At 36.8% G+C, this 23,593-nt stretch overlaps 1 protein-coding gene across 5 annotated transcripts in view; it reads left to right on the top strand.

The window, feature by feature from the left end:
• LOC127630248 (glycerophosphodiester phosphodiesterase domain-containing protein 5-like) overlaps positions 1 to 23,593 on the top strand; it is a 73,673-nt gene that overhangs the window by 45,019 nt on the left and 5,061 nt on the right. For 2 of the 5 annotated variants that reach the window (XM_052107729.1, XM_052107730.1), the window contains exons 7-16: positions 531 to 624; positions 3,059 to 3,204; positions 12,208 to 12,290; positions 13,622 to 13,772; positions 16,409 to 16,630; positions 17,002 to 17,159; positions 17,526 to 17,673; positions 18,177 to 18,259; positions 19,820 to 19,834; positions 20,599 to 20,711. In XM_052107729.1, the coding sequence (XP_051963689.1) occupies positions 531 to 624; positions 3,059 to 3,204; positions 12,208 to 12,290; positions 13,622 to 13,772; positions 16,409 to 16,630; positions 17,002 to 17,159; positions 17,526 to 17,673; positions 18,177 to 18,259; positions 19,820 to 19,834; positions 20,599 to 20,711 (1,213 nt within the window). Of the gene's footprint in view, positions 1 to 530; positions 625 to 3,058; positions 3,205 to 12,207; positions 12,291 to 13,621; positions 13,773 to 16,408; positions 16,631 to 17,001; positions 17,160 to 17,525; positions 17,674 to 18,176; positions 18,260 to 19,819; positions 19,835 to 20,598; positions 20,712 to 20,884; positions 21,136 to 23,593 lie in introns of all 5 variants that reach the window. The other 3 variants (XR_007968840.1, XR_007968841.1, XM_052107732.1) reach the window with 3 other exon arrangements.

Genomic DNA, 23,593 nt, shown 5'->3' with positions numbered 1-23,593 from the left:
AAACAAGAGGTGCGTCATCTCGCTCTCCAAATAAGCGCCATGTCCAGTCTCGGTGCAGAAGTGCTGGTAAATATTGTGATGATGTTCTGCGATGCAGTCAATGTTTTTTGACGTCATTGTTGTTTGTCGCGTTAAGAATGACTCAAAAGACCATTTGAAATCTGATTTGAGCAGCCAGAGCATCCGGACTGAGACGCATCTGAAAAAATCTGATTTCAATCGCATTTGAAACCACTTGCCGATGCGAAATTTCATGTGTTTTTTTTGCTAACCAAACCATCAAAACTCACCTGGATACAATCTGGATAAGCAAAAAATCTGATATTTAGTGTCAGTCTGAACAAGGCCTTTAGTTGAAAGATTTCACTCTTTGTTCCTTTTACAGATCTTGTTGATTTGTGCAGAAACTGTGAGGTTACTCTGTTGTGCATCTAGATATTTCTCTTAATATGTCTCTGGTGTAAATTTTACTGCATTTGTAATGTAGGTGTATAATGTATGTGAAGTGAGTATCTCCAACTCTTGTTCAGGTTACAGGTCCTTTCCTACACATCGGTGCTTTAGCTGCGGTCACCGCTCTGGCCTGGGTGATAGCTGGACAGGTGGCGCGAGTGGAGAAAACAAGTAAGCCTGCATCAACCTCCTCACTCACAGATCAGCCTCTTAGTTATGACTCACTATTGACCATATGTTAATTATTAAAGACCAATATATAAGAGAAACCCTCTGTTACAGCAAGAGACATTGTGTTATCTCCACTAGCTCAGTGCACTGATGTTTCATGTTACAGCATTAGGGGAAAAATGTATACATTCCTATTGATTCCTAATTTCCATTTAACCAAATCCATCTGATTCAAACTAGTGGACATTTAAAGGTGTCAGGCAGAAAGCATTTTTGTTTGCTTTTTATAGATTCTAAAGCGGTCACTTAGTTATTTCATGAATATCTTTCAGGGAGTAAGCCATTTTTTTGCACACCTTTTTATATATAACACCTATAGCTTATAGCACCTTTAATCTCCATCAACAGCTTTTGAGGCATAATGTTAAAAAAATAGACTTTAAAAAATAAAAATAAATAGCAGGAAAGCACTAACAATGGAAGTGAATGGGACAGTCCATAAACATTAAAATACACACTGTTTCAAATGTATAGCCACAAGACATAAACATTATCCAAGTTAAAATTATTTTAGTGTGATAAAATCGCTTACTAGCCATATCTGTGTAAAGCTATATACAATATCTGGATTGCAAGTGTGATATCTCAGGACAGTTAAAACTGACGAGCCAAAACATTAAGATGACTTTCAGGTGACATGAATAATGTTGATCATCTCCTAACAAGGCCACATGTCAAGGTTTGGGTAGATTAGATTGTAAGCAAACAATCAGTTCTCGTAATCAACGTGTTGAATGCAGGAGAAATGGACAAGAGTAAAGACCTGAGCGCCTTTGACAAGGACCAAATTGTTATGCCCAGACAACTGGTTCAGAGCATCTCTGAAACTGCAAGGCTTGTGGGGTGCTCCCAGTCAGCAGTGGTGAGTACCTACCAACAGTGGTCCAAGGAGGGACAAACGACAATCTGGCGACAGGGTGTTGGGTGCCCAAGGCTCATCAATGCGCCAGGGAAATGAAGGCTATCCTGTCTGATCCGAACCGACAGAATTTCTACTGTGTAACAATCTTACATCATGGTTACAGGAGGAATGTGTCCCAACACAAAGTGCATTGTACCCTGCCGCATATGGCGCTGCGTAGCCACTCACCGGTCAGAGTGCCCATGATGACCACTGTCGAAAGCGCCTACAGTGGGCACGTGAGCATCAGAACTGATCCTTGAAGCAGTGGAAGAAAGTCGTCTGGTCCGATGAGTCTCATTTTCTTTTACATTACGTGAACAGTCGTGTACGTGTGTGCCTTTTACCGGGGGAAGTTATGCTAGCATGATGCACTGTGGGAAGCTGGTGGAGGGAGTGTTATGCTCTGGGAAATGTTCTGCTGGGAAACCTTGGGTCTGGCCACTTATGTGGACATCAATTTGACACGTGCCACCTACCTAAAAATCGTTGCAGACCAGTTACACCTTTTCATGGCAATGGTATTCCCTGATAGCAGTGACTCTTTCAGCAGGATAATGCACACTGCACACATTCTTCTGGAATGGTTTGAGCAGCATGATGAAGAGTTCAAAGTGTTGCCCTGGCCCCCAATTCCCCAGATCTCAATCCGATTGAGCATCTGTGGGAAGTGCTGGATAAACAAGTCTGATCCACGGTGGCTCCACCTTGCAACAATTATCTTGTTGCCAGATACCACAGGACACCTTCAGCAGGTCTGCATAGTTTTGGCGGCACGCAGAGGACCAACAGCATATTAGGCATGTTTTGGCCTTTTTATTTGTTTATTTATTTTTTGCATATCTTTCCATGAAAAAAATCTCTAACAGCACCTTTAACTGGCTCAGTATTGAATTATTCAAAAGTTTTGTTTCCAATAAATTGAAAATAATAAATTCATCAAGAATGCACTGGATGACGCTGCCTTTCATAGTTTTCTAGAAGTTCTTTTGATAGGGCCCAAGAAACATGTCATTCTCCTTTTAGAGAATAAAGTTTAATTTAGATGTTTCATCTTGGAAAAACTCAGGTCTGCCAATTTGCTACTGTGACAGAATTGATCTCCACACAAATGCTATTTAGCTTTTATCAGTGTCCTAGTTCTTAATGGGATAGTTCAGCCAAAAATTCTGTATTATTTACTCACCCTCATTTTGTTCCAAATCCATGACTTATTTCCTTCCATGGAAAACACAAGATGGTGTTGGCGGAATGTTAGGGACAAACCACTTCAGTCACCATTCACTTTCATTGTATGGGAAAAGCAATAATGAATGGTGACTGAGGCTAACATGTTCTTTTGCGTTTAACAGAAGAAAGTCATACAGGTTAGGAATGACATGTGGGTGATTAAATGGTAACAGAATGTATATTTTTGAGTCAACTATCCCTTTAAATCAGACTGTGCCAAGTCCAAATTGTTGGTTCTCCTAGGGTTCCAGGTGATGGTGCTCCTGGTCTATCTGAGTGTTCTCCTCACACTCTACTTCATTCCGCTGTCAATCACCTCCCCATGCATCATTGAGCGTGGGAGACTCAAAGCGGCCCCTACCATCATTGGTCATCAAGGAGCTCCAATGGTGAGCAGCCACAATTAGATTCCTGCCTCTCAGGCTGCATCATACATTACTGGAGGCAGTCTTCTCTCTCTCTCTCTCTTGTTGTCTCTCTCTCTTCTTCCTCCTATATCTCTTCCCCTGTGCCTTGGCATATCTCCTTCTCTTTCTCTCTTTTTCTTTCTCTTCATCTGTTTATCTTTCTCATATTTCTTTCCCTTTATCCTTTTTGCTAAAAATAATTCTGGAAAGAGCCATTGAGATTCTCTGTGTAGGTGTCAAGGTTTGTTGGTTATGAATGTTTTTTTAAATGTATACTCATGTGTATCATTAGAATCATTTAGTTCTAAATTAGCATATAAGCTTTGGATTGTATGTACATGTTGTTGTTACTGTTTTGCAATGGCACACAAAACTACAAACATACTTTTTTTTTTTTTTTGCAATTAACACTTTTATTGATTAATAAGTTGACAAAGAAACAAACAATATATATATATATATAATGAATAAATCACTTTTAAAATTAATCCCCTTCCAATCTCCCACCCCACCCTGAGCCCCCACGAACACCCGTCAATAGAATATACACACACAAAAACACAAAACTAAAACAGCAACAAAAAAAGGAAAATACAATAATTAATAAAGTATAATTAAAAACTAAACTCAAAATTACTCTCTCCACAACCCCTCCTCAAGAGTTCCCCAATAACATTAAATAATTGCCCCATTTCTTATTGAAAAAATTCCTAACGCCCATCCTTCTGCTCGACCCATCCTCAAAGGCAGCCACCCTTCCCATCTCCACACATCACTTGGGTGCTCCATCTGACTTCCATCCCCTTAAAATAACCTGCCTACCAGTCATCACACTGGTCAAAACCCAATTTTTTATGTCCTTGTCCTCCAAATTTATGACCTCCCCATCTCCCAAAATACAGAGTCTGGGGCAGAACGAGATTTGAGTGTTCAACACACCACACAAAACTTTGTACCTTCAATCAAAATACTTGGATCTTACGACACCTCCAAAAAACATGTTTCCATCTTCTGAATGGCATCGCCAGCAGGTGGGTTTGTCCTTAAGACCAAGCCTATACAATTTAGAAGGGGTCCAATAAAATCTTGCATCTCTAGATGCAGACTTGTTGTTTTTTAGAATCCTAGCCCACACTCGCTCCTCCAATAACAAATTTAAATCTTCCTCCCATAATCTTTTGAGAGAATTTAAAGCTCTGTCCCCCAGACTCTGAATTAGTAAGGAGTAATACACTGATGCCTCATGACCCTTCCCAAAAGCAGCAATCACCACTCCCAGAGTATCCGCCGCACTAGGGGGGTGAGTGCCACTCCCAAAAACAGTGCAGAGTAGGTGCCACAGCTGTACATACTTATCAAATTGAGATCTCGGAATCCCAAAATGTTGAATACAATTTTCAAAAGATCTCAATACTCCACTCTCATATAGGTCACAGTGTATTAACCCCCTCACAATCCAATCTGACCAACACAAAGGGAGACTTATTAATACATAGTTTAGGGTTTAGCCAATGCTCGAGGCTACATTTGAAGAAATATCGGAGTTAAACACTCTGGACACTTTTCTCCATATCGAGTGTAAATGCGAGATAACAGGGTGTGACTTCTCCAAATATTTTGATCGAAAGGCTTTGCATTGGTGAGATGGGGGCAAGAACCTCCTTTTCAGTACAAAACCAGGGAGGGGCTCTCTCAGGCAGAAGCGACCAATAAGCCAAATGTCTAAGACCGAATGCATAATAATAAAACAAAATCTTGGGTAGCCCTAACCCACCTTTGTCAATCGGCCTATGTAACTTATTGAAGTTTAAACTTGGATGCTTATCATTACAAATGAAGGATTTTGCTATGCTATCAATTTGCTTGAAATAAGAGAGGGGGACATCTACAGAGAGATTGTAACAGGTAGTTGAATAAATGTAAAATTTAAAGATAAATTTGCTGGGAATAAATTTCCCAAATACTTAATGCCCTGTTTGGGCCTCTGGAAGGCACCTGGCTGGAAGGCCGTTACTGGACTGTATGCTGTCAGAGCCAAAGCTTCGGCTTTAGACCAATTCACTTTGTATCCTTAGAACTTTGAAAAGGAATTAATAATTCTGTGGAGGCAAGGCATAGATCTAGTGGGGTCAGAGACGAATAATAAAATATCCTTTGTGTAAAGCAGAAGCTTATGCGCCACACCTCCCGACACCACCCCTGGAAAGTCATCCTCATTTCTTATTGTGGCTACTAATGGTACCAGGGCAAGATGGATAATAATGGAGAAGTGGTTGTCAAAAATACCGGTACTCCGATACCAAGTCGGTACCCAAACAAAAAATGATTTACGATACCAGAATTTCTGGAGGTACCGGGTACCGAGTCTACCCGGTACCCATGCAGAGTCGGGAACTTTCGAATGCTCACAACAAGAAAAAAGATAACGACAAGCAAAGCTGCTGCGGAATCTCAACTGAATCTTGTCGAAAAGAAAATTGGAAAAAGCCAGGTTTGGAAATTCATAGGTTAGGGAAACATAATAGATCAGCAAAAACCTATTTGTAAACGCTGCTTTCACAATTTTCTGACGAAAGGAGGAAACGCATCAAACCCGGATTTATTCAAGCAACTAAAGCAGGTGAGTTTAAAAGCATATTATCATTTGCATTAGGGCTGAAACGTTTAGTCGACATTATCGACATCGTCGAAAATACAAAATTGATGAGAAAAATGTTCGTTGTTGAATAGTCGTTTGATCTCATTTAACATAACATGAAATCACAATAAACTGTAACGATGACGCGTGAGAGCAGCAGTTCACACCTGATGGAGGAAGAATTACACAGATCACAGTCCAGATGCACTCTAAACTTTCACGGTTTATTTTATATAGATCCAAAAGTATTAGGAAATTATAAAAAAAAAGTACATTCAGAAGCATGTACCATTGTGGAATAAGCGGAGGCGGAGCTCTTTAAAAGAAACATCCCGACGTTACATCTTAAATGCAGTTATATAAAATGCGTTATAGCTTTATTAAAGTTCAAATAATACAGAAGCAGCTCATGTTTTTAACTATAAACTCAGAAACTAGCATTTCTCTGTGTGGTTGGTGCCTCTTCTATAAATTGCGTGAATGTCCCAATCTAAGGGGGAGAGATTGAAACTGCACCCGGCTGAGAGAGACTCTGCCTCGGGGAAGCTCAGCCCTCAAGCGTGCATGCTTAATGCAACTAGATTAGAACTTATTTAATCATAATATCTATATATATGTCCATATGCATTTCTTGAAGAAAAATGGCAAAATGCAGCTTTATTAATAAGAGACATTAGTTTGGAAATAGTTTTTTATTCATTCTATTGTATGCTTGTTTATTTAGGTTTTGGTTTTTAGTACTTGGTAAAAAATTTTATTAAAAGTTGAAGCAAATCTTATATAAGTGTTCAAAAATACTTTAAGCATACATTGTTCAGTTTTGTTATAATTAAAAAATTATATATTTAAATTAAAGTGTTTCTCAATGGCATATTTTTGTTCTTAGTTCTGCTGCTAATGTTTTGTAGACTTTGTTATTAAAAGAATGTTGTTTAGTAACCTGTTTTTGTGTTTTGCTTTGGTACCGAAAATGGTATTGAGTACCGTGAAATTTCACTGGTATTGGTACCGACTACTGAAATTTTGGTACAGTGACATCACTACTGCCAAGTGTCCCTATCCAGAGTAAAATAATCTGAAATTAATCAATTTGTTTGTACTGCTGCTACAGGGTGTCTATATAAAGTAACTTAATCCAACCAATAAATGTACTCCCGAACCCATACATTTCAAAATCTTAAAAAGATAATCCCATTCTACCATATCAAAAGATTGTTTGGCATCAAGTGAGCTGGCAATGACTGGAGACTGATCATTCGCTACTGACCACATAATATTGATGAAACGCCTAATGTTATCAGAAGAGCTATGGCCCCAAATAAACCACACCTGATCTATATGTATAAAAGATGTTATAACTTAATCGGTTTGACCACATTTTTGCTGGATCAGGGAAATTGGACGGTAACATTTACACTCTCTTGGATCTTTGTCCTTTTTGAGAATCAGACTGATCCAGGCTTGTGTCATGGTTGGGGGAAGCTTTCTTTAATGGTTCCGTATAAACTTCTATCAAAAGTGGAGCCAGTTCTGTAGCCTAAGATCTAAAAAATTGTGGCAAAACCATCTGTCCCCGGAACCTTGCCTGTAGGTAAGGTCTTAATTACCTCGTCAAGCTCCTCCAAGTTTATCTCAGAATAAAGAAATATATTTTCTCAGTCGTCAATTTAGGTAGTTCTAGTAGTTCCACAAATTGCTAATATCCTCATCAGTAGACGAAGACGTGGAAATATAAAGATCAAGATAGAACTCTTTAAAGGCATTATTAATATCAGTGGCTGAGGGGGAAAATGTCACCACCAGCAGATTTCACTGAGGAAATGGTAGAAAAAGATTTTCTTTGCTTTATATATCTTGCCAAAAGCTTTCCTGCTTTGTCCCCCGACTCAAAGTTTGACTGTTTTGCCCTGAATAACCAAAACTTCACTTTCCGTGACAAAATAGTATTAAATCTGTATTTCAATCGGGTCAAATCTCTGAGGCCATCAGACGACATTCGGTACTTCAGCTCTGCACTTTTAATATTCCCTTCCAACTCCACGAGTTCTCTTGCTTTGGATTCTTTGGTAAATGAGGCATACTGTATGATCCGACCCCTCAGAACCGCCTTAAGTACCCCAAGCCACACCCACAGAAGATACTGAGGATTGACTTAAGTCTTTAACATTTGATGGAAAACAGGATTTTGCAAAAGGGATACATTAAAACCAACTATTTGATTGATTTTTCTCTGTATGTCGCAACACCTCTAAACTCACCAGGGTGTGATCTGAGACTAAGATGTTTCCAATTGAGCAATCAACAACAGACGAAATGAGGGATTTGGGTATAAAAAAAATCTATTCTAGAATAAATCCGATGGACAATGAAAAAAATGTATAGTACCTACCAGATGGGTTCAAAAGTCTCTAAATATCTTCAAGACCAAGATATTTACACATCCTCTGAAGCGTCAATGTTGCTCTAGGGGGATTACGCACTTTTGCTTCACTATGATCAAGTACTGAGTTCATCAAAAGATTAAAGTCTCCTCCCAATTTTATATCATGAGGGGTGCCAGTGGCTTGCAACATCCCTTCAAGATCATTAAAAAACCCTGATCATCAACGTCAGGTGCGTAAATATTAGCCAAAACCAACCTTTGCCCCAGAATTTCTGCTAAAACTATAATGATGACGAGACATTTGAATTGTAAATGTTTACTTATCAATGTAATGACTCCCCTGCTCTTACTTGAGCCAGCACTAAAGAAAATATGTCCAACCCATATCTTCCCAAATTATTCAGCTTCCCGTGAGGAAAGATGTGTTTCTTGAAGAAACACTATATCCCATTTCTTAAGCTTAAGAAAATAAATAACCTTCCTTCTTTTTATGGGGTGCTTCTTTTTATGGGATATACATGCCGTCACATGACCTCGCAAACCTTCTTCTACATTTTGTAGTCAAAGAACAATAAATGAAAGGGAACATTAAATGGATAGTTCATCCAAATATGTACATTCTGTCATAATTTACTCACCCTCATGATGTTCCAAACCTATGACTGACTTTCTTATGTGAAACACAAAAGGAAAAATTCCAAAGACTGCTGGTCACTCTTTTCCATGCAACTGGAGACTGAAGTTTTCAAGCTTCAAAAGGGTGCAAAAGCACCACAAATTAGTCCTTATGACTTGCTCTACATTCCGAGCGAATAAGTCATTCTGTTTTAGCATTACATTAGGGGGAGGAAATAATTATAGAATTAAATGTCTGTGTTAACTGTTCCTTTAGCAATATCCCAGTACTGGTGGCTGACTAGATTATGTACAGTTTTGCCCACCGTGTTATGTAAAATTTCAGCTCGCCATTTAGTTAATGATGTGTAATCATCCCTCCTTTTTTAGAGCATAATTGTCCGCTGAGAGTACACCACTCCTAGCTACAGCAGTAAAACTCCCAAACTTGGGTTGAAAACAAGCCTTCACAACAACACAGTTGCTGGCTGGAGAATGTAGGTGTAGTATTGACCACCATTGACTACCAAAAAGCCAAGGCACAAATATTAGGGTCATAATATAAGTGATCTCCAAAGACACATAGCATACAGGTTTGCTTAAACCTTATTGTATGTCTGTCCTTATTCTCTAATGCTTCAGAAGAAGCTGCTCATCCTCATTCTGCATTAACGTCAAATGTACTAGTACATCTACATCTAATGTGTGTAGATGCTCTCATGTTGCTACTTGCATGCCGTTGCATAAGAATGAACCACAGAGGAGCTGTAGATTGAGCATCTGTCTGGCCCTCAAGCACTCAGTGAACCCTCTATGAGAAGAGTTATTGATCTGTACCCATATAGCATGGAAGAGTTTAGCTACTTCTTATCTCCAGAGTGAGAAGTGTTCTCACAGCCTGGTTCCATGTTGATCCTTTCATTGGTGCAACAATATACTCTGTCTTTTGCACCTCTAAATAGTTTTTGTATCTTATTCTACCATTTCCACATTTTTCCTGTATCTTGTAAGGTGAATCCCACAAAAACATGTCCAGGTCACATTTCACAATAAACTGAAAAGAAAAATAATGAAAATGAAACACGCTTTAGGACCATTATGATTGTACTTTTGATGTCTTTTTAGATGTCTTAATTTCCTTTATTCTCAGTGGTAATTCTCAGTAGATTTTCATTATTTTAATGCAGTAATTTTTTACCGTATTACATAAAAATAATGGTAATAATTTACAATAAGGATGTATATATACATTATTATTAGTTAATGTAATATTTAGCATGAAGTAACATTGAATAACTCAGCATTTGATAATCTTTGTTAATCTTATTCTTAATTAGTTACTACCAGTGGTCAACCGATATGGGTTTTTAATGGCCAATGCCAATATCCAGAGAACAGGGTGGCCGATGAAATGCTGATATGCCACACAATTTAATGTAGTATAACATAATATTGCTTAAAAAAACTTATTTAGCACTATATTTACTCAATTTTACACAAAAATGTTTGGTAGTATTTTAAATGGTAGATAGCAGTTTCTTCTGATTTCTGTTTAGTCATCAAGTTTTTGTAATTTATTTGCACCTGAAGAAACTGATATTATATTAGGAAGAATGATATAACAGTACACGCCAGCGACCATGGATGGCATGTGCGCATCAGTAATAGCATTTATCTCACAAAAGGCTGAATCAAACTCATACAGTGCATAGTGAATATGACATTTACTCCTAGCGCACATGATGCGCTTTTATTTTAAGTTTGCACTTGCGTGCTTGTGTGGGTCCAGCGTGAGCAGCAATCTCCTGACAGTTTAAATGGGCTGAATCACCTGCATGGATTGTCACAAACTGACCATCATGATTTGTGAATTAGGGGAACTTTTGATCTTGACTTATAGAATACACGCCTCAGAGGAAGATATTAGAAGAGCATTCGACAGGAAGAAACTGCCTTTCGTGAGGTTCATTACATCTGTTTAAACAAGACATCTGCATATTTGCAGACAGTATATGATATTAGTTTAATTGACATTTGCCTTTTAATAATTAGACAAGGCAGTTAAAGGTTACAGGGAACTGTTAAGAAGAGAGAATGAGAGTGAAACGTGAGCACTTTAACATTATGAGTTCAAACACGTCTAGCGCCTCTGATATGTGGACAGATTAAATGAGGAGTTGTTGAACACCGATCTATTATTGTAGTAACACGATGGCATGTAACCCAAAAAAAAAAAACTGTGATCGGTCGTTTACATGTCTCAGACGCTTCACGTGCAAGCAGGTGATTCGCAGCGCCCTCGCGGTCCTAATAAAAACATCGGCCAAACTGTAAAATGTATCTGCCAATAATGAAAAAACATTTGAATATCAGCCGATTTATTGACCTTGGTGATATATAGAATTGGTCAACCACTAGTTGTAAATATATATAAATTAACAAATAAACATATGTTATAAATGGTAAATGGTCTGCACTTATATAGCGCTTTTTTATTAATCTTAGAGGTTACCAAAGAGCTTTACACTGTGTCTCAATCACCCATCCACACTCACATTCACACACCAATGGCGGCAGAGCTGCCATATAAGGCGCTAGCCTGCCATTGGGAGCAACTCGGGGGTTCAGTGTCTTGCCCAAGGACACTTCGGCATGTGGAGCCGTGTGATTGGTAGCCGACCCGCTCTACCATCTGAGCCACAGCCGCCACTTAACAGTACTGTAATGCATTATGAAATGACATGAACAAACAATGAACAGTAGAATATTTATAAAGATGTTGAAAAATATATAAAATTATTGTTCATTGTTATTTCATGATACCTAATAAATTTATGTAAATATACATTATACAACCTTATTGTAAAATGTTACCAAAAAATTATAATAAATAATAATAATAATAATAAATTGATTGTTTGTGTTTACAGTAAATCACAGTAAATTAAAGGCAGCACAACAAATACTACCAGTGTATAAACCCTTTGGAATTTAAATAATATATTACTATTTTGCAGTATATGAAAGAGTGATTTATTTATTTTTAATTTTTTTTAATTATTTTTATTTATTTATTTATTTATTTTTGTTATATATATATATATATATATATATATATATATATATATATATATATATATATATATATATATATATATATATATATATATATATTTTTTTTTTTTTTTTTTTTTTTTTTTGTTATAACTATCTTATGGATTTGCAATAAAATATGCTCTTGACCGTTTTAATGAGATTCATCCCGTTTACTCTCAGTGCTTGATGTTTTGACTATTTGGTCACAATCTAGTTCAAGTACTTTCCTTCTATCTCTCTTTGTCTCATTCAGCTGGCTCCAGAGAACACACTACTTTCCTTCCACAGAGCTCTGCAGAGGAATGTCAGTGGGTTGGAGGTGGATGTGGCCATCAGGTATTCATGTTCATTTTATTCTGTCAGATACTCCTCTGTATAGTTCAATCAATGGAGTATACAGAGCTGTGTGTGTGTCTGTCTGCCTGATCAAAAGGCACAAGGCTACAGTGTATGTCTCAAAGTGTGAGCATTTGTCTGACAGTATGAGACTGCTGTAATGAGAGGGTGCTGTGACGTCTCTGAGCCCAAACGCATGCACAGTAATTGAACACTACGACTGACAGGAAGACTTTATAGAAGACCCTTAAGCTATAATCTACCTGCCTGCTTAACGGGTCAGGTATCCTTAGATAATGGAGCAGAAATATGTTGTTTGTAATTTATCTTACCCGGTAGTTAAATGGAATCACCACTCAGGCTTTTTAGATTTTGATCTGTTTTCTTAGACTCTTCTTTCTCAGTTCTAATGTACACAATACATGTCAATTTATGATGTGTTATTTCTATGTGATAAGTGTCACCAAATGAATACTTCAAACAGGTTTCGCAAAACACCCTATTCTACTATTGGTCAGAAACTCACGCTATTGGTTGAGACAGTATTGCTGTCTGGTTGGTCGGCATGCTCAAACAAACAAATGTTTTGATAGCGGCACAGTGTAAAAGCCTTTTAGAAGAATCAACTTACAAATGGATTACTTGTAGTTATCTTTGCACATAAAAACTAAAAGAGGATAAATTATTTTAACAGAAAAAAATACACAGTTCAGTTTAATGCCTTTTTTCTCTTGATTATTTTATCCATCTTGATCATTGTGTATTATTTCAATGTACTGTAGTTGAAACCCAAAGTACTATTCAAACGAAAAGCACTATTCAAATAAGTTGAAAATTAAAATTAACTCTGATTGTGGGCCTTAAAGCTTTTGTGGTTGCTTGTGCAGGCTGCAAATTGTCTAGGTTAAGATCATCTGGTATAGATAAATATCTTGCCTTTTTTCACAGGTGGGACTGGTATAAAATGATATTAAAATGAAATGGGTTGATATGGACTATTGATTAAATATATTGGTTGGTAACCCAATGGTTCAATTCCTAGAAAGGGGGGTTTATGAGTTACCACCATTATGCTCTGAATAAAAAAAAAACATCTGCTACATTAAAAATAATGGATTACAATAATATTAATTCTGTTGCGCAACAATCCCACTATTGTTGTAAGTGCATTCTGAAATTTTTCTGCCAATCAACATGCAGGGCCGCTTCTGTCTTGTATCATTGAGTATTACTCTACAGTACTGGCAGGTGGAGCTCTAATGGACGAGCTTTCTCCCTTGCAATCTAAGTGCTGTCTAATCATATACACCGCTGTGTAACTCTGGCTGCAGTCTAGATGGTGTGCCCTTCCTCATGAAAGACCGGACGTTAAGAAGAACTACAGATGTGAAGAAAGTGTTTCCAGAGAGACAGTATGATGATGCCTCACTCTTCAATTGGACTGATCTGCGTTCGCTTAACGCTGGGCAATGGTTTCTTAAGGTGCAGGACGTTTTGTTTCCAAACAATGTCCATAAAGCTGAATGAATATGTAACATGATAGTTTTGCTCATTTGCTCATTTTCATGATAACGTAATGCAGAGGAGTTGTGATTGGATTTTAAAGATAACATACTTTAAATTCAGAACAACTTTATTAAAGGTCCACTCAGTAATTCTTTTCCTCATTTAAAACGTTTTACTTATAAAGAAATGAATAGTAATTGTAAAATATACAGTACGTATAAATTCATGGCCACTCATGTGAGATGAATAGTTCGTCATATCAGTAACCTTATAAAAGCTCTTTTATTCTACATGTGGCAGGGGTGCCTCATCGGGGCAGCCAAGTTAGGATCACATAAACAGCTGCATACTACTTGTTTAATCTCAGTAACTGCACTGCTATTGGACACATTCGTTCATGGATTAAATTCATTCTGATTTACTATGCATAGTGTATTTCTGCAATGGCATTGGTAACTGAAACTACTGCGTTTGAATGATGCAGCATTAGGTGTTAGTGTAAGCCAATGTAAGCCACTTCAACATACTTACAAAAAAATTACTGAGTGCACCTATAATAAATGTACCTGGGGCCGGTTGCATAAAACTGTTTTAGACTAGTCTTACTAGTTAGTCATCTAAAATGTTGGTCTTAATTTTTTTAGTCAGTTGCATAAAAACTTAGATCAGTCTAATTAAAGACCAAAATGTAAGACAGCACAGCTCAGGCTAACTTTTGTTTACATTCCATTTTCCCATTGAAAATAATTGTCAGCTGAGCCAGTGGGGGCTGAAAGGGGCTTGAGTTGAGACTTGGTTGAAGACTTTGACTTCAAAAATGGAAACAAAATGTTGTGTTTTTAATTATTTGGGTTAAATCACTAAATGCGTTCATTAAAATATATTTTGAAGCATTGTAGTCCTCTAATAAGCAAATATTCTCAGCGAATAAGAAATGTATTGAGCGTCCACTGTCGGCCATTTTTTTTAAGCTGTTCAGTGTCTTATTTTTCCCACAATGCAATGCAAATTAGACTGTCTTACTAAAGACAACTGTGAGCTTGTTTTATGCAACAGGCTTTCTATGGTGTCTTTAGCTAGTCAAACTAATTGTTAGATGCAGACTTAAATTAATGGATATGTTTATGCAACCGGCCCCTGGTCTTATTGTGCATGATCAGTTCACCCTATTCTTAAAGAAAAAAATTTTTCATAATATTTTATAAAAATTAGGGCTGTCGATTTAAAACGTAAATGCATTGCAATTATTTATAAATATAATATATAAATATAACTACTACAAAAATGTAAGCAATAAATCATTCCTCAAACCGTAATGATTTTTCTAGCATTCAAGCCATAAGTACCACCTTCGTGTTTTTACCTTTGTCAGTCAGGAGCTCCAGGCAATGCACAGCTATACAGACAACAAACCACAGCAGACCGCACAAGATGAGGATGTTTTCTTGCTTTCGAACACAGCTGAATGGTGCGCAACTTTCAAACTACGTTAACTTAACGCCGCGTCCTAAAATGTAAAATGGATTGCTGAGCACTGTAGGCTAATGTGTGCCACAATAATGTAGTGCATATTTCTATGATCTGATATGTAGTTATTATTTTATTTATAATACTTTAATCACTATACATTGAATATGGGGCCTTTCCCGGCAAATATTGATTAATGCGATTAATTGTGATTAATTAATTGGCATAAAATGTAGTTCATTTGATTACAATTTTGAATTGATTGACAGCCCTAATCAAAATATAATAACTAATATAATCCCCATATCTGAAATTATTATTTTTTCCTACTGACATTTCCAATCTATAAGGCAGGGAAAAATAATTGTAACCAATAATATCATAGCATACCATAATTTCACCCAATATAATCCAAATGGTTAAGTCTCATTTCCTTATATTCCTTTTATTCCAGAAGTATGCTTTTCCCTTTTTGTTTTTTTACCCAATAAAAGCCAGTTAATTAATTCAAGTCCCACCCTAAATTGTTTCATGCTAATATTCTGTTTTCTAAAATACACACATTACAGAAGTTAAATTCTTTATTAATCTAGTTTCATGTCATCTTTAGAACCTAGTATATTGATCTTAAAGGAATATTCTGGGTTGAATTAAAGTTAGCTCAATCGACAGAATTTGTGGCATAATGTTGATTACTACAAAAAATTAATTTAGACATTTCCCTCCTTTTCTTTAAAACAAAAAGCAAAAATCTGGGTTCTAGTGAGGCAGTAACACTGAAAGTGAATGAGGCCAATCAATAAACGTAAAAATACTCTCTATTTCAAAATATAGTCACAAGACATAAACAATATGTGTGTAAACATGATTGTAGTGTAATAAAATCACTTACTAACATTTTCTGTGTAAAACTTTCCAATTGTATTAAAACAATACATGCGTTTTAACAGAAGAATTAATGTAAGTGCTTTTTTAAAATGATAAGCTTCACATTGCTGATTTTTAAACCCTCCAAAAATGTTCCTCATCTGCTGGCAGTTCAGATTATACTGCAGAACAAAGTACTTGTGTATTTGAAAATCAACATATATTTTCTTCGTTTAGAACTATTGACTTACTGGACTAACTGACTTGAATAAATGCAGGATGATCCATTCTGCACAGTGCAGTACATGTCGATGTCAGAGCGCTGGTTGGTGGGGAACCAGACAGTGTGCAGCCTGGAACAGATGCTGAAACTAGCGTCTCGGTCCAAGAGCTCGGCTGTGTTCAGAATGCGCAGACCGCCAGCCGGTCACCCACACCACCTTGACTGGGTCAACCTCACCCTGGACACTGTTCTGAGGTCAGGCATACCACAGCGGCAGGTTAGTGTTTATTTAATGTGCTACTAGATAACTCATTGTCCTTTGCCTGGGGTTGAAGGAAGTACAGTATTAGAGAAACAGTTCAGTAGAAACAGTAAAATCCATTCATTAGTAAATGGTGTTGTATAGTAGTGCCCCCTTTCTGTTAGTAACATTAACACACACTATATAGACATTTTCTATGCCAGCATAGCCAGTGGTATAACTACAGGCATTCCAGGGTGTGCACTCTAAGCTCCTAGTTGCGATACTGAGAATGGCAGTGTCTTTGAGTAACATTCAAGCCATGGTAAATTATCTACATCAATTGGCTGTTGTATTAATAAACTATTTTAATAATTTCAACTCATTTAAAATGTGTGTTTGTGTAGGTGATGTGGACTGCAGACAGTGACAGGGAAATGGTGAAGCAAGTGGCTCCTGGTTTACAGCAGACGTCTGTACAGAAGCTTCCCCTGGACACTCTTCATCATAAAGGCATCAGCAGAGTCCTGCTGCGCTATAATCAGGCATCTGCGCAGGACGTGCGGTAGGCTACTGTCCTACTTGCAGACACCTGTACTCACTAACAGTATATGCACCGCTAGAGCACAGTTTAGAAACAAAAGCTACATAATCACAAAAACCTGTTTAGGCCTATTTACACCAAGTGCAAAATTTCAACATGGCAAACAAACAAACAAATCAATCCATCCCAAAATGCAGTGAGACAATTTCCAATTACAATGAGATTTAAACTTTGGTCTAGAGCCAGGATACTATATAGTTCCAAACTGTTTGTGTCTCTAAAAATGTGGAACATAAAAAAGCCATAACAGCAACTAAAAAGTGGTCTTTAATCCCCAGTCAAGTTTGTAAAATGCATTGTTCGATCTCTTTGTGTTTATTTTAATAGGCTGTATAATGAAAACAACATCAGTGTGACTATGTATATAGTGAACGAGCCGTGGCTGTATTCTCTGCTGTGGTGCAGCGGGGTGCCGTCTGTCTCTTCTGAGGCCCCGCAGTTGTTGAGGAAGTTGCACTCGCCCCTCTGGCTCATGGTACAAGCCCTCATCTGTTTGCATCTACTTCTTTAGACAATTGCAATAGTGGCCAATGCCACCAAGCCATCATTTGACTTTTTCAAGAGATCTATTGCTTTACATCTGCTACATTGACCTTTCAAAATAAGTGGCATACTGCTTTATTGAATGTATTCTTAATTGCTTTTTTAAATCTGTTAATCACGTGAGGGAAAAAATACCTTCTTCAATTGAGTTGAAGCCACTTAAATTATGTCTTTTGAAAATATAATATTACACCATGCAATATACAGGGCACCCATTGTTATGGAAAACTGGAAATATCAGGGAATATTAAGTGTTATTACCAGGCCTGCAGATGTCATAAATTAATAAAATCTTTAAAAGTCATGGACATTTCTATTTTTAATATATATTTGAAAATATACAGAGCATATTTTACTTGGTTTTAATATCCATTCTCTAGGCACATAGCGCTATCTAGTGGTGTCTCTGCCTCATCAGCTTTTGTGTCCCTCCAGAGTCCAGATGAATACAGTTTGATATGGATCTCCACTGATCTCATCTCTTTTGCTGTAGTACTGGGAATATTTATATTCCAGAAGTAAGTGTAGATCTATGACTTTATTGCATGGCCTTTCTTTTTTTGTTTCTTTTTCTCTTCCATTCTCTGTTTCTTTTTCTTTATTTTTTTACTCTTCTATTCTCTCTTTCTTTTTCTTTCTTTCTGTCTTTTTCTCTTTTTTTCTCTTAGTTTCTTTCTATGCCTTTGTTTTTTTTTATTTTTCCTCTTTTTCCTCTTTTATTCTCTTTTTCAATCTTCCTTTTTTGTTTCTTTCGGTTTCTTTTTTACTCTTTTCTTCCCTTTTCTCTTTCTTTCTTTCTTTGCTTTTATCTTATTATCTTTATCTTAGTCTTTCCTCTTGGTTTTTTTTTCTATCTTTGTACTATTTTTTCCTTTTTACTCTTCCTTTCTGTTTCTTTGTTTCAGTTTTTTCCCTCTTGTCTCTTTTACTCTTTCTTTTTCTAATTTCTTTCTTTCAATCTTTGTCTCTTACTGTTTCTTACTTTCCTTTTCTCTTTCTTTCATTTGTTTTTTACTCTGTTTTTCTCTTTTTTCTTTCTCTTTCTTTGTGTTTCTGTTTTTTTTTATTTTTTCCACTTTTTCTAATTTTGTTTTTGTTTTTTTTGTTACTACTTTCATATGTTTCTTTGTTTTGCATGTTTCTTTTTTAATATTTATTTTCTTTCTTTCTTTTTTACTCTTTCTTTATCTTTTTTGCACACACATTTTACAGCATTTATATGTTACATTTTTCCTAAAAACCTTTGTGTAACACCAAACATTTCAACTGCTGACATATTTACTGTACATACAGTTGTAGTTTTAAATGATGCTGTTGAATTATCAGTCACAGTATTATGGATTAATGATCATCTTGGTAATAATTTTTCACAAAGCATTCAAGCTTGGCTGTACCAGATAAAAAATTAAAGTAACTACCGCCAAAACAAATTCAGTCTCCGATATATCAGAGTGGTCTTTTTTTTGTAAAGAATATTCATCTTTAGATGAAATCTATTAAATACCACTTATAATATAACCAGTAAAAATGTGCAGTTTATAGAGTATTTAGATTATAAAAATACATGTAATTTTTTTAAATGAAGTTAAGCTTTTTTCTTAAAACAATATTAAGATTGTTGCTTAAAACTTTCTAAACTTCTAGATGGTCAGTTCTAGTATCAGACATTGAAGGACTTTGCTTAGATTGTTGATTTGTTCATTGTTTTTCTGATGTAATTTCCTATTGGAAATACTCATTGTTTGAACTTCAAACTACAAACATTGATGCATCCTGCATTGTTGTATTAAATGTTTTGGATACTCAGCTGGTTATTTTACATTATATTTTAAATATGTGAGATGAAATCTAAATCACTTGTAAATGCATTTGTGTGAATTGATTACTCAATATTATCTATTAAAATTCTGTTTGCTGCGCTTGCCATAGTGACATTTGCTTCTGCTTTTCTAAACTGACCTCTTGATTCTCTCCCTTTCTTTTACTCCTTTGCTTTTCTTCCACCTCTTCTCCTCCTCCTCTTGCTCTCTGCCTGATGTGCATGTCCCTCTTCTCTGCTGCATTCTGGCATCTCTCAGCTATCACATAATCAGGTAATTGGGTCACTGCTGTTGACCCATGCTGCCAGTGTGTATCTCCCTTTCTTGCCCTTCTTTTCTATATAACCCTAACCTGTTTCTTGTTCTACTTGTATTTTGTTGTCAGTGCTATAATGAACACATCTTTCTAAATCTCAGTCCACATTTGGAACCATTTTCACTTTAATATCACTGCTTTTCAATTAACAAATAATTAATAGGGACTGCTTGAATTACATATTACCAACAGGAAGTATACTTTTTTCTATGGCAGCACGCTTCGCTTTTTGTCATTATCCTCTAGAGGGCAACATTCACTTTGACTTTAGACATGCTTTTGGCTGTAATTTTTCTCTTGCATTAAATACTTTCCTAATAGTTACCTACTTGTTTAAAGGGCCTGGTTCTGGATAGACAGCACTCCAAAATGTTTTTAGGATTAACACAAAAGACTGTTTTTTAAATTGGTTAACTATAATAGTTAGTTACAATGACTAGACTTAAAGCTTTTGTGGTTCTTATAAAAATTTAAGTCAGAGTTTAGTAAACTATACTGAAATTATGCAACATTTTCTGAAATTATGAATTATACTAAAATATATACTTGCAAGAACACTGTACTCTATATGTTACAAATATATAAAACACGGTTGAGATTTGTGTGTTGGTTTTAATTGCTGGGTAACAATAGGCAAAGTAGGCAGCACTAGCAAAGCAAATTCAGTTTAAAAATAGTCACTGAGGTCTGTGTGTTTATGTCTGGGTGCATATGATCACAGGTGGAGAATGAGTGGGATGCGTAGCTACAACCCTGAGCAGATCATGCTGAGCGCAGCTGTCAGGAGATCCAGCCGAGATGTCAACATCATGAAGGAGAAGCTCATCTTCTCTGGTAAGAGCCACCAAACAACCTCCTCCTGGAGGTGTGTGTGTGTGTTTGATATGTATGCCTGTTTTGCATCCCCTCGTGCAATGTGTTTTTAGTTTAATACTGTTTGAAGTGTGTGCATGTGTCCCAACAGTGTTTGCATGCCTCTCTGTGTGCTTTTTTGCCCTGTCTCAAAGGTCAGCCACTGTAGCTGTTCACCCCGTGGGTTTGAGTCTTCTACTGTCACCCCATCTAAGGTTGCATCCCTCCATCCCATTCAATCTCATTCCCACCTCTCTCCTGCCTGTCTCTCACTGTCTACCACCATCCCGTCTACTCCTCCATTCATCCATCCATCAATCCATTCTCGACTGACATCCCTCAACTTGAATGATAGCTCATGCAGGGCTGTAGCATCAGTGGCCAGGGTTACTGTGACCTGCATGTTGTGAGTATGGGAGAGCTTATAACTGACCGGATCATAAGAATTGTGGAATTTAAACTGAAAATCTACCTTCATACATTAGTGGCTCTTTTCCAAGCCCAAGTGAGCTGCCTCGCTGACTGCTGTCAACAGTAACCCTAACCCTTCTCAGGCAGCATCCTTAATATATGGAACCTCATAAGTGACTGAATAGAACTCTCTACATTGGCTGGAGCATGTTGCCAAGCTAAAGAGCTGTTACACTAATTAGCAAAAAAACATAGAACACATAAATATAGGGTTTAAAAGTTCATTGTAATTAGATGGAACTGTTTTCAAATAATGAATATAGCTTTATTGGTCCACCATTGGTCACAATGCATATAAAAAAGTAAATGTAAAAACAATAAGGTATAAAAAAGCATATAAAGACTGAAGAAATTGTCTGTTTACCGTTTGGAAAAGCCTTTGTGTCTGGAGTGCACCCATTATGCCTAAGAATGCACCTAAAAATGCTGTCTAGGTTGGCAGCACACTAGGGTTTGAAACAGAGCCACTGTGTCTCAACCATGTTCTTTGGTTTTTACTTTTTACATTTTAATTATGGATATCTTGCAAACAACAATCAATGGCCTTTAACCCTTTAATCTCGGATTGGCCCGCAGATTAAAAAAAATGCCGTATGTAACAATTTACATATAATATTCGCAATTTTTTGCCAACGTGTGAACGGCTTGTTATGCAACTTAACCTAGGATGCCTATTAAAGCCTTTAGACTGATTTTAATGGTGGGTCGGTTTTGCTGGGAAAATCCAAAGGATGTGACGTTTATGCACGTTATTGTGAGCCTTGCCTCAGTGCCTCTGTTCCGCTATTCAACAGTGTCAACAAACCGCAACACTAGGTAACGTTATCTTAGAGATGGAATCCAGCAAACATCCGGCTCCCAGCACAACATGACTCCTTCACAAACTCTGAGTAAGCTAAAAAAATAAAAAAAAAATAAAAACATTTATCTGAATCCCATCTGGCTAAGCGGGAACGTGATCATGGTCGAGCAAAAACTAGAATAAACATCGGCAGGGCATTTGTTTCCTGGAGGGACCTTCATTCATTACCATTCTTTTTATTGGACAGGCAAGCTTACATAACTGCAAAGCATGTGAAATATAGTGCCATAAGGACTGATCTGTGTAATTTTAGCTAACATGATATTGCTTGCACAGTAACTATCATAAACAATGTTAATCTGTAATTATTCAGTAGGGTAAAGTACAATAACACATGAAATGGATGCTAGACAATGTTCAAGATAATACAATAACACCCATTTGTTAGTGTACTGTAACTTGGTTATACAGAAAATATATACATTCTATTATTATAATACAATAGCAAATCGATATATCAAAATGACAGTTGTGATGGAATCACATTAATACTGAACTGTGTCAACATATTTATAATGTACAGTCTATTTTATAAATAGCTACTGTCATAATCCACCAAATTTAGCTAACAGTATTGACAAAGCTGGCTAGCTAGCTAACGCTGACATAGACTAAATGCAGTCAATGTATCATGCAAAGAAAAGTGATTACTTTAAACTACAGTCTCGCATAGTCAGTCCTATATCCACACTTTGTTTTAGCCCTGTTCCAGCACTGGAGAGTCAAATATAATATATTGATGCCGGTGAATCACATTCAGTCTCTTTGTACGTTACGTTATTGTTTTGGCCGATGCTCGCTCACATTCCTATGGAATGTGTGCACGAGCGCAAGCACGTGCAAGAGGGAGCTGGCTGCAGTTCACTTAACTGCCACAGGTGTCATTATTAACAAGGGTTTCTGAATCTTACAACCTGCACCTTTATATACAGGTCCTTCTCAAAAAATTAGCATATTGTGATAAAGTTCATTATTTTCCATAATGTAATGATAAAAATTAAACTTTCATATATTTTAGATTCATTGCACACCAACTGAAATATTTCAGGTCTTTTATTGTTTTAATACTGATGATTTTGGCATACAGCTCATGAAAACCCAAAATTCCTATCTCAAGAAATTAGCATATCATGAAAAGGGTCTCTAAACGAGCTATTAACCTAATCATCTGAATCAACTAATTAACTCTAAACACCTGCAAAATATTCCTGAGGTTTTTAAAAACTTCATTTTCATTACTAGTAGTTTCATTACTCAAAACCGCAATCATGGGTAAGACTGCCGACCTGACTGCTGTCCGTCATTGACACCCTCAAGCAAGAGGGTAAGACACAGAAAGAAATTTCTGAACAAATAGGCTGTTCCCAGAGTGCTGTATCAAGGCACCTCAGTGGGAAGTCTGTGGGAAGGAAAAAGTGTGGCAAAAAACGCTGCACAACGAGAAGAGGTGACCGGACCCTGAGGAAGATTGTGGAGATGGACCGATTCCAGACCTTGGGGGACCTGCGGAAGCAGTGGACTGAGTCTGGAG

The sequence above is a fragment of the Xyrauchen texanus genome, chromosome 36, assembly GCF_025860055.1.
Source record: "Xyrauchen texanus isolate HMW12.3.18 chromosome 36, RBS_HiC_50CHRs, whole genome shotgun sequence".
NCBI classification, from domain to species: domain Eukaryota; kingdom Metazoa; phylum Chordata; class Actinopteri; order Cypriniformes; family Catostomidae; genus Xyrauchen; species Xyrauchen texanus.
This window is presented reverse-complemented; position numbering and strand designations above follow the sequence as displayed.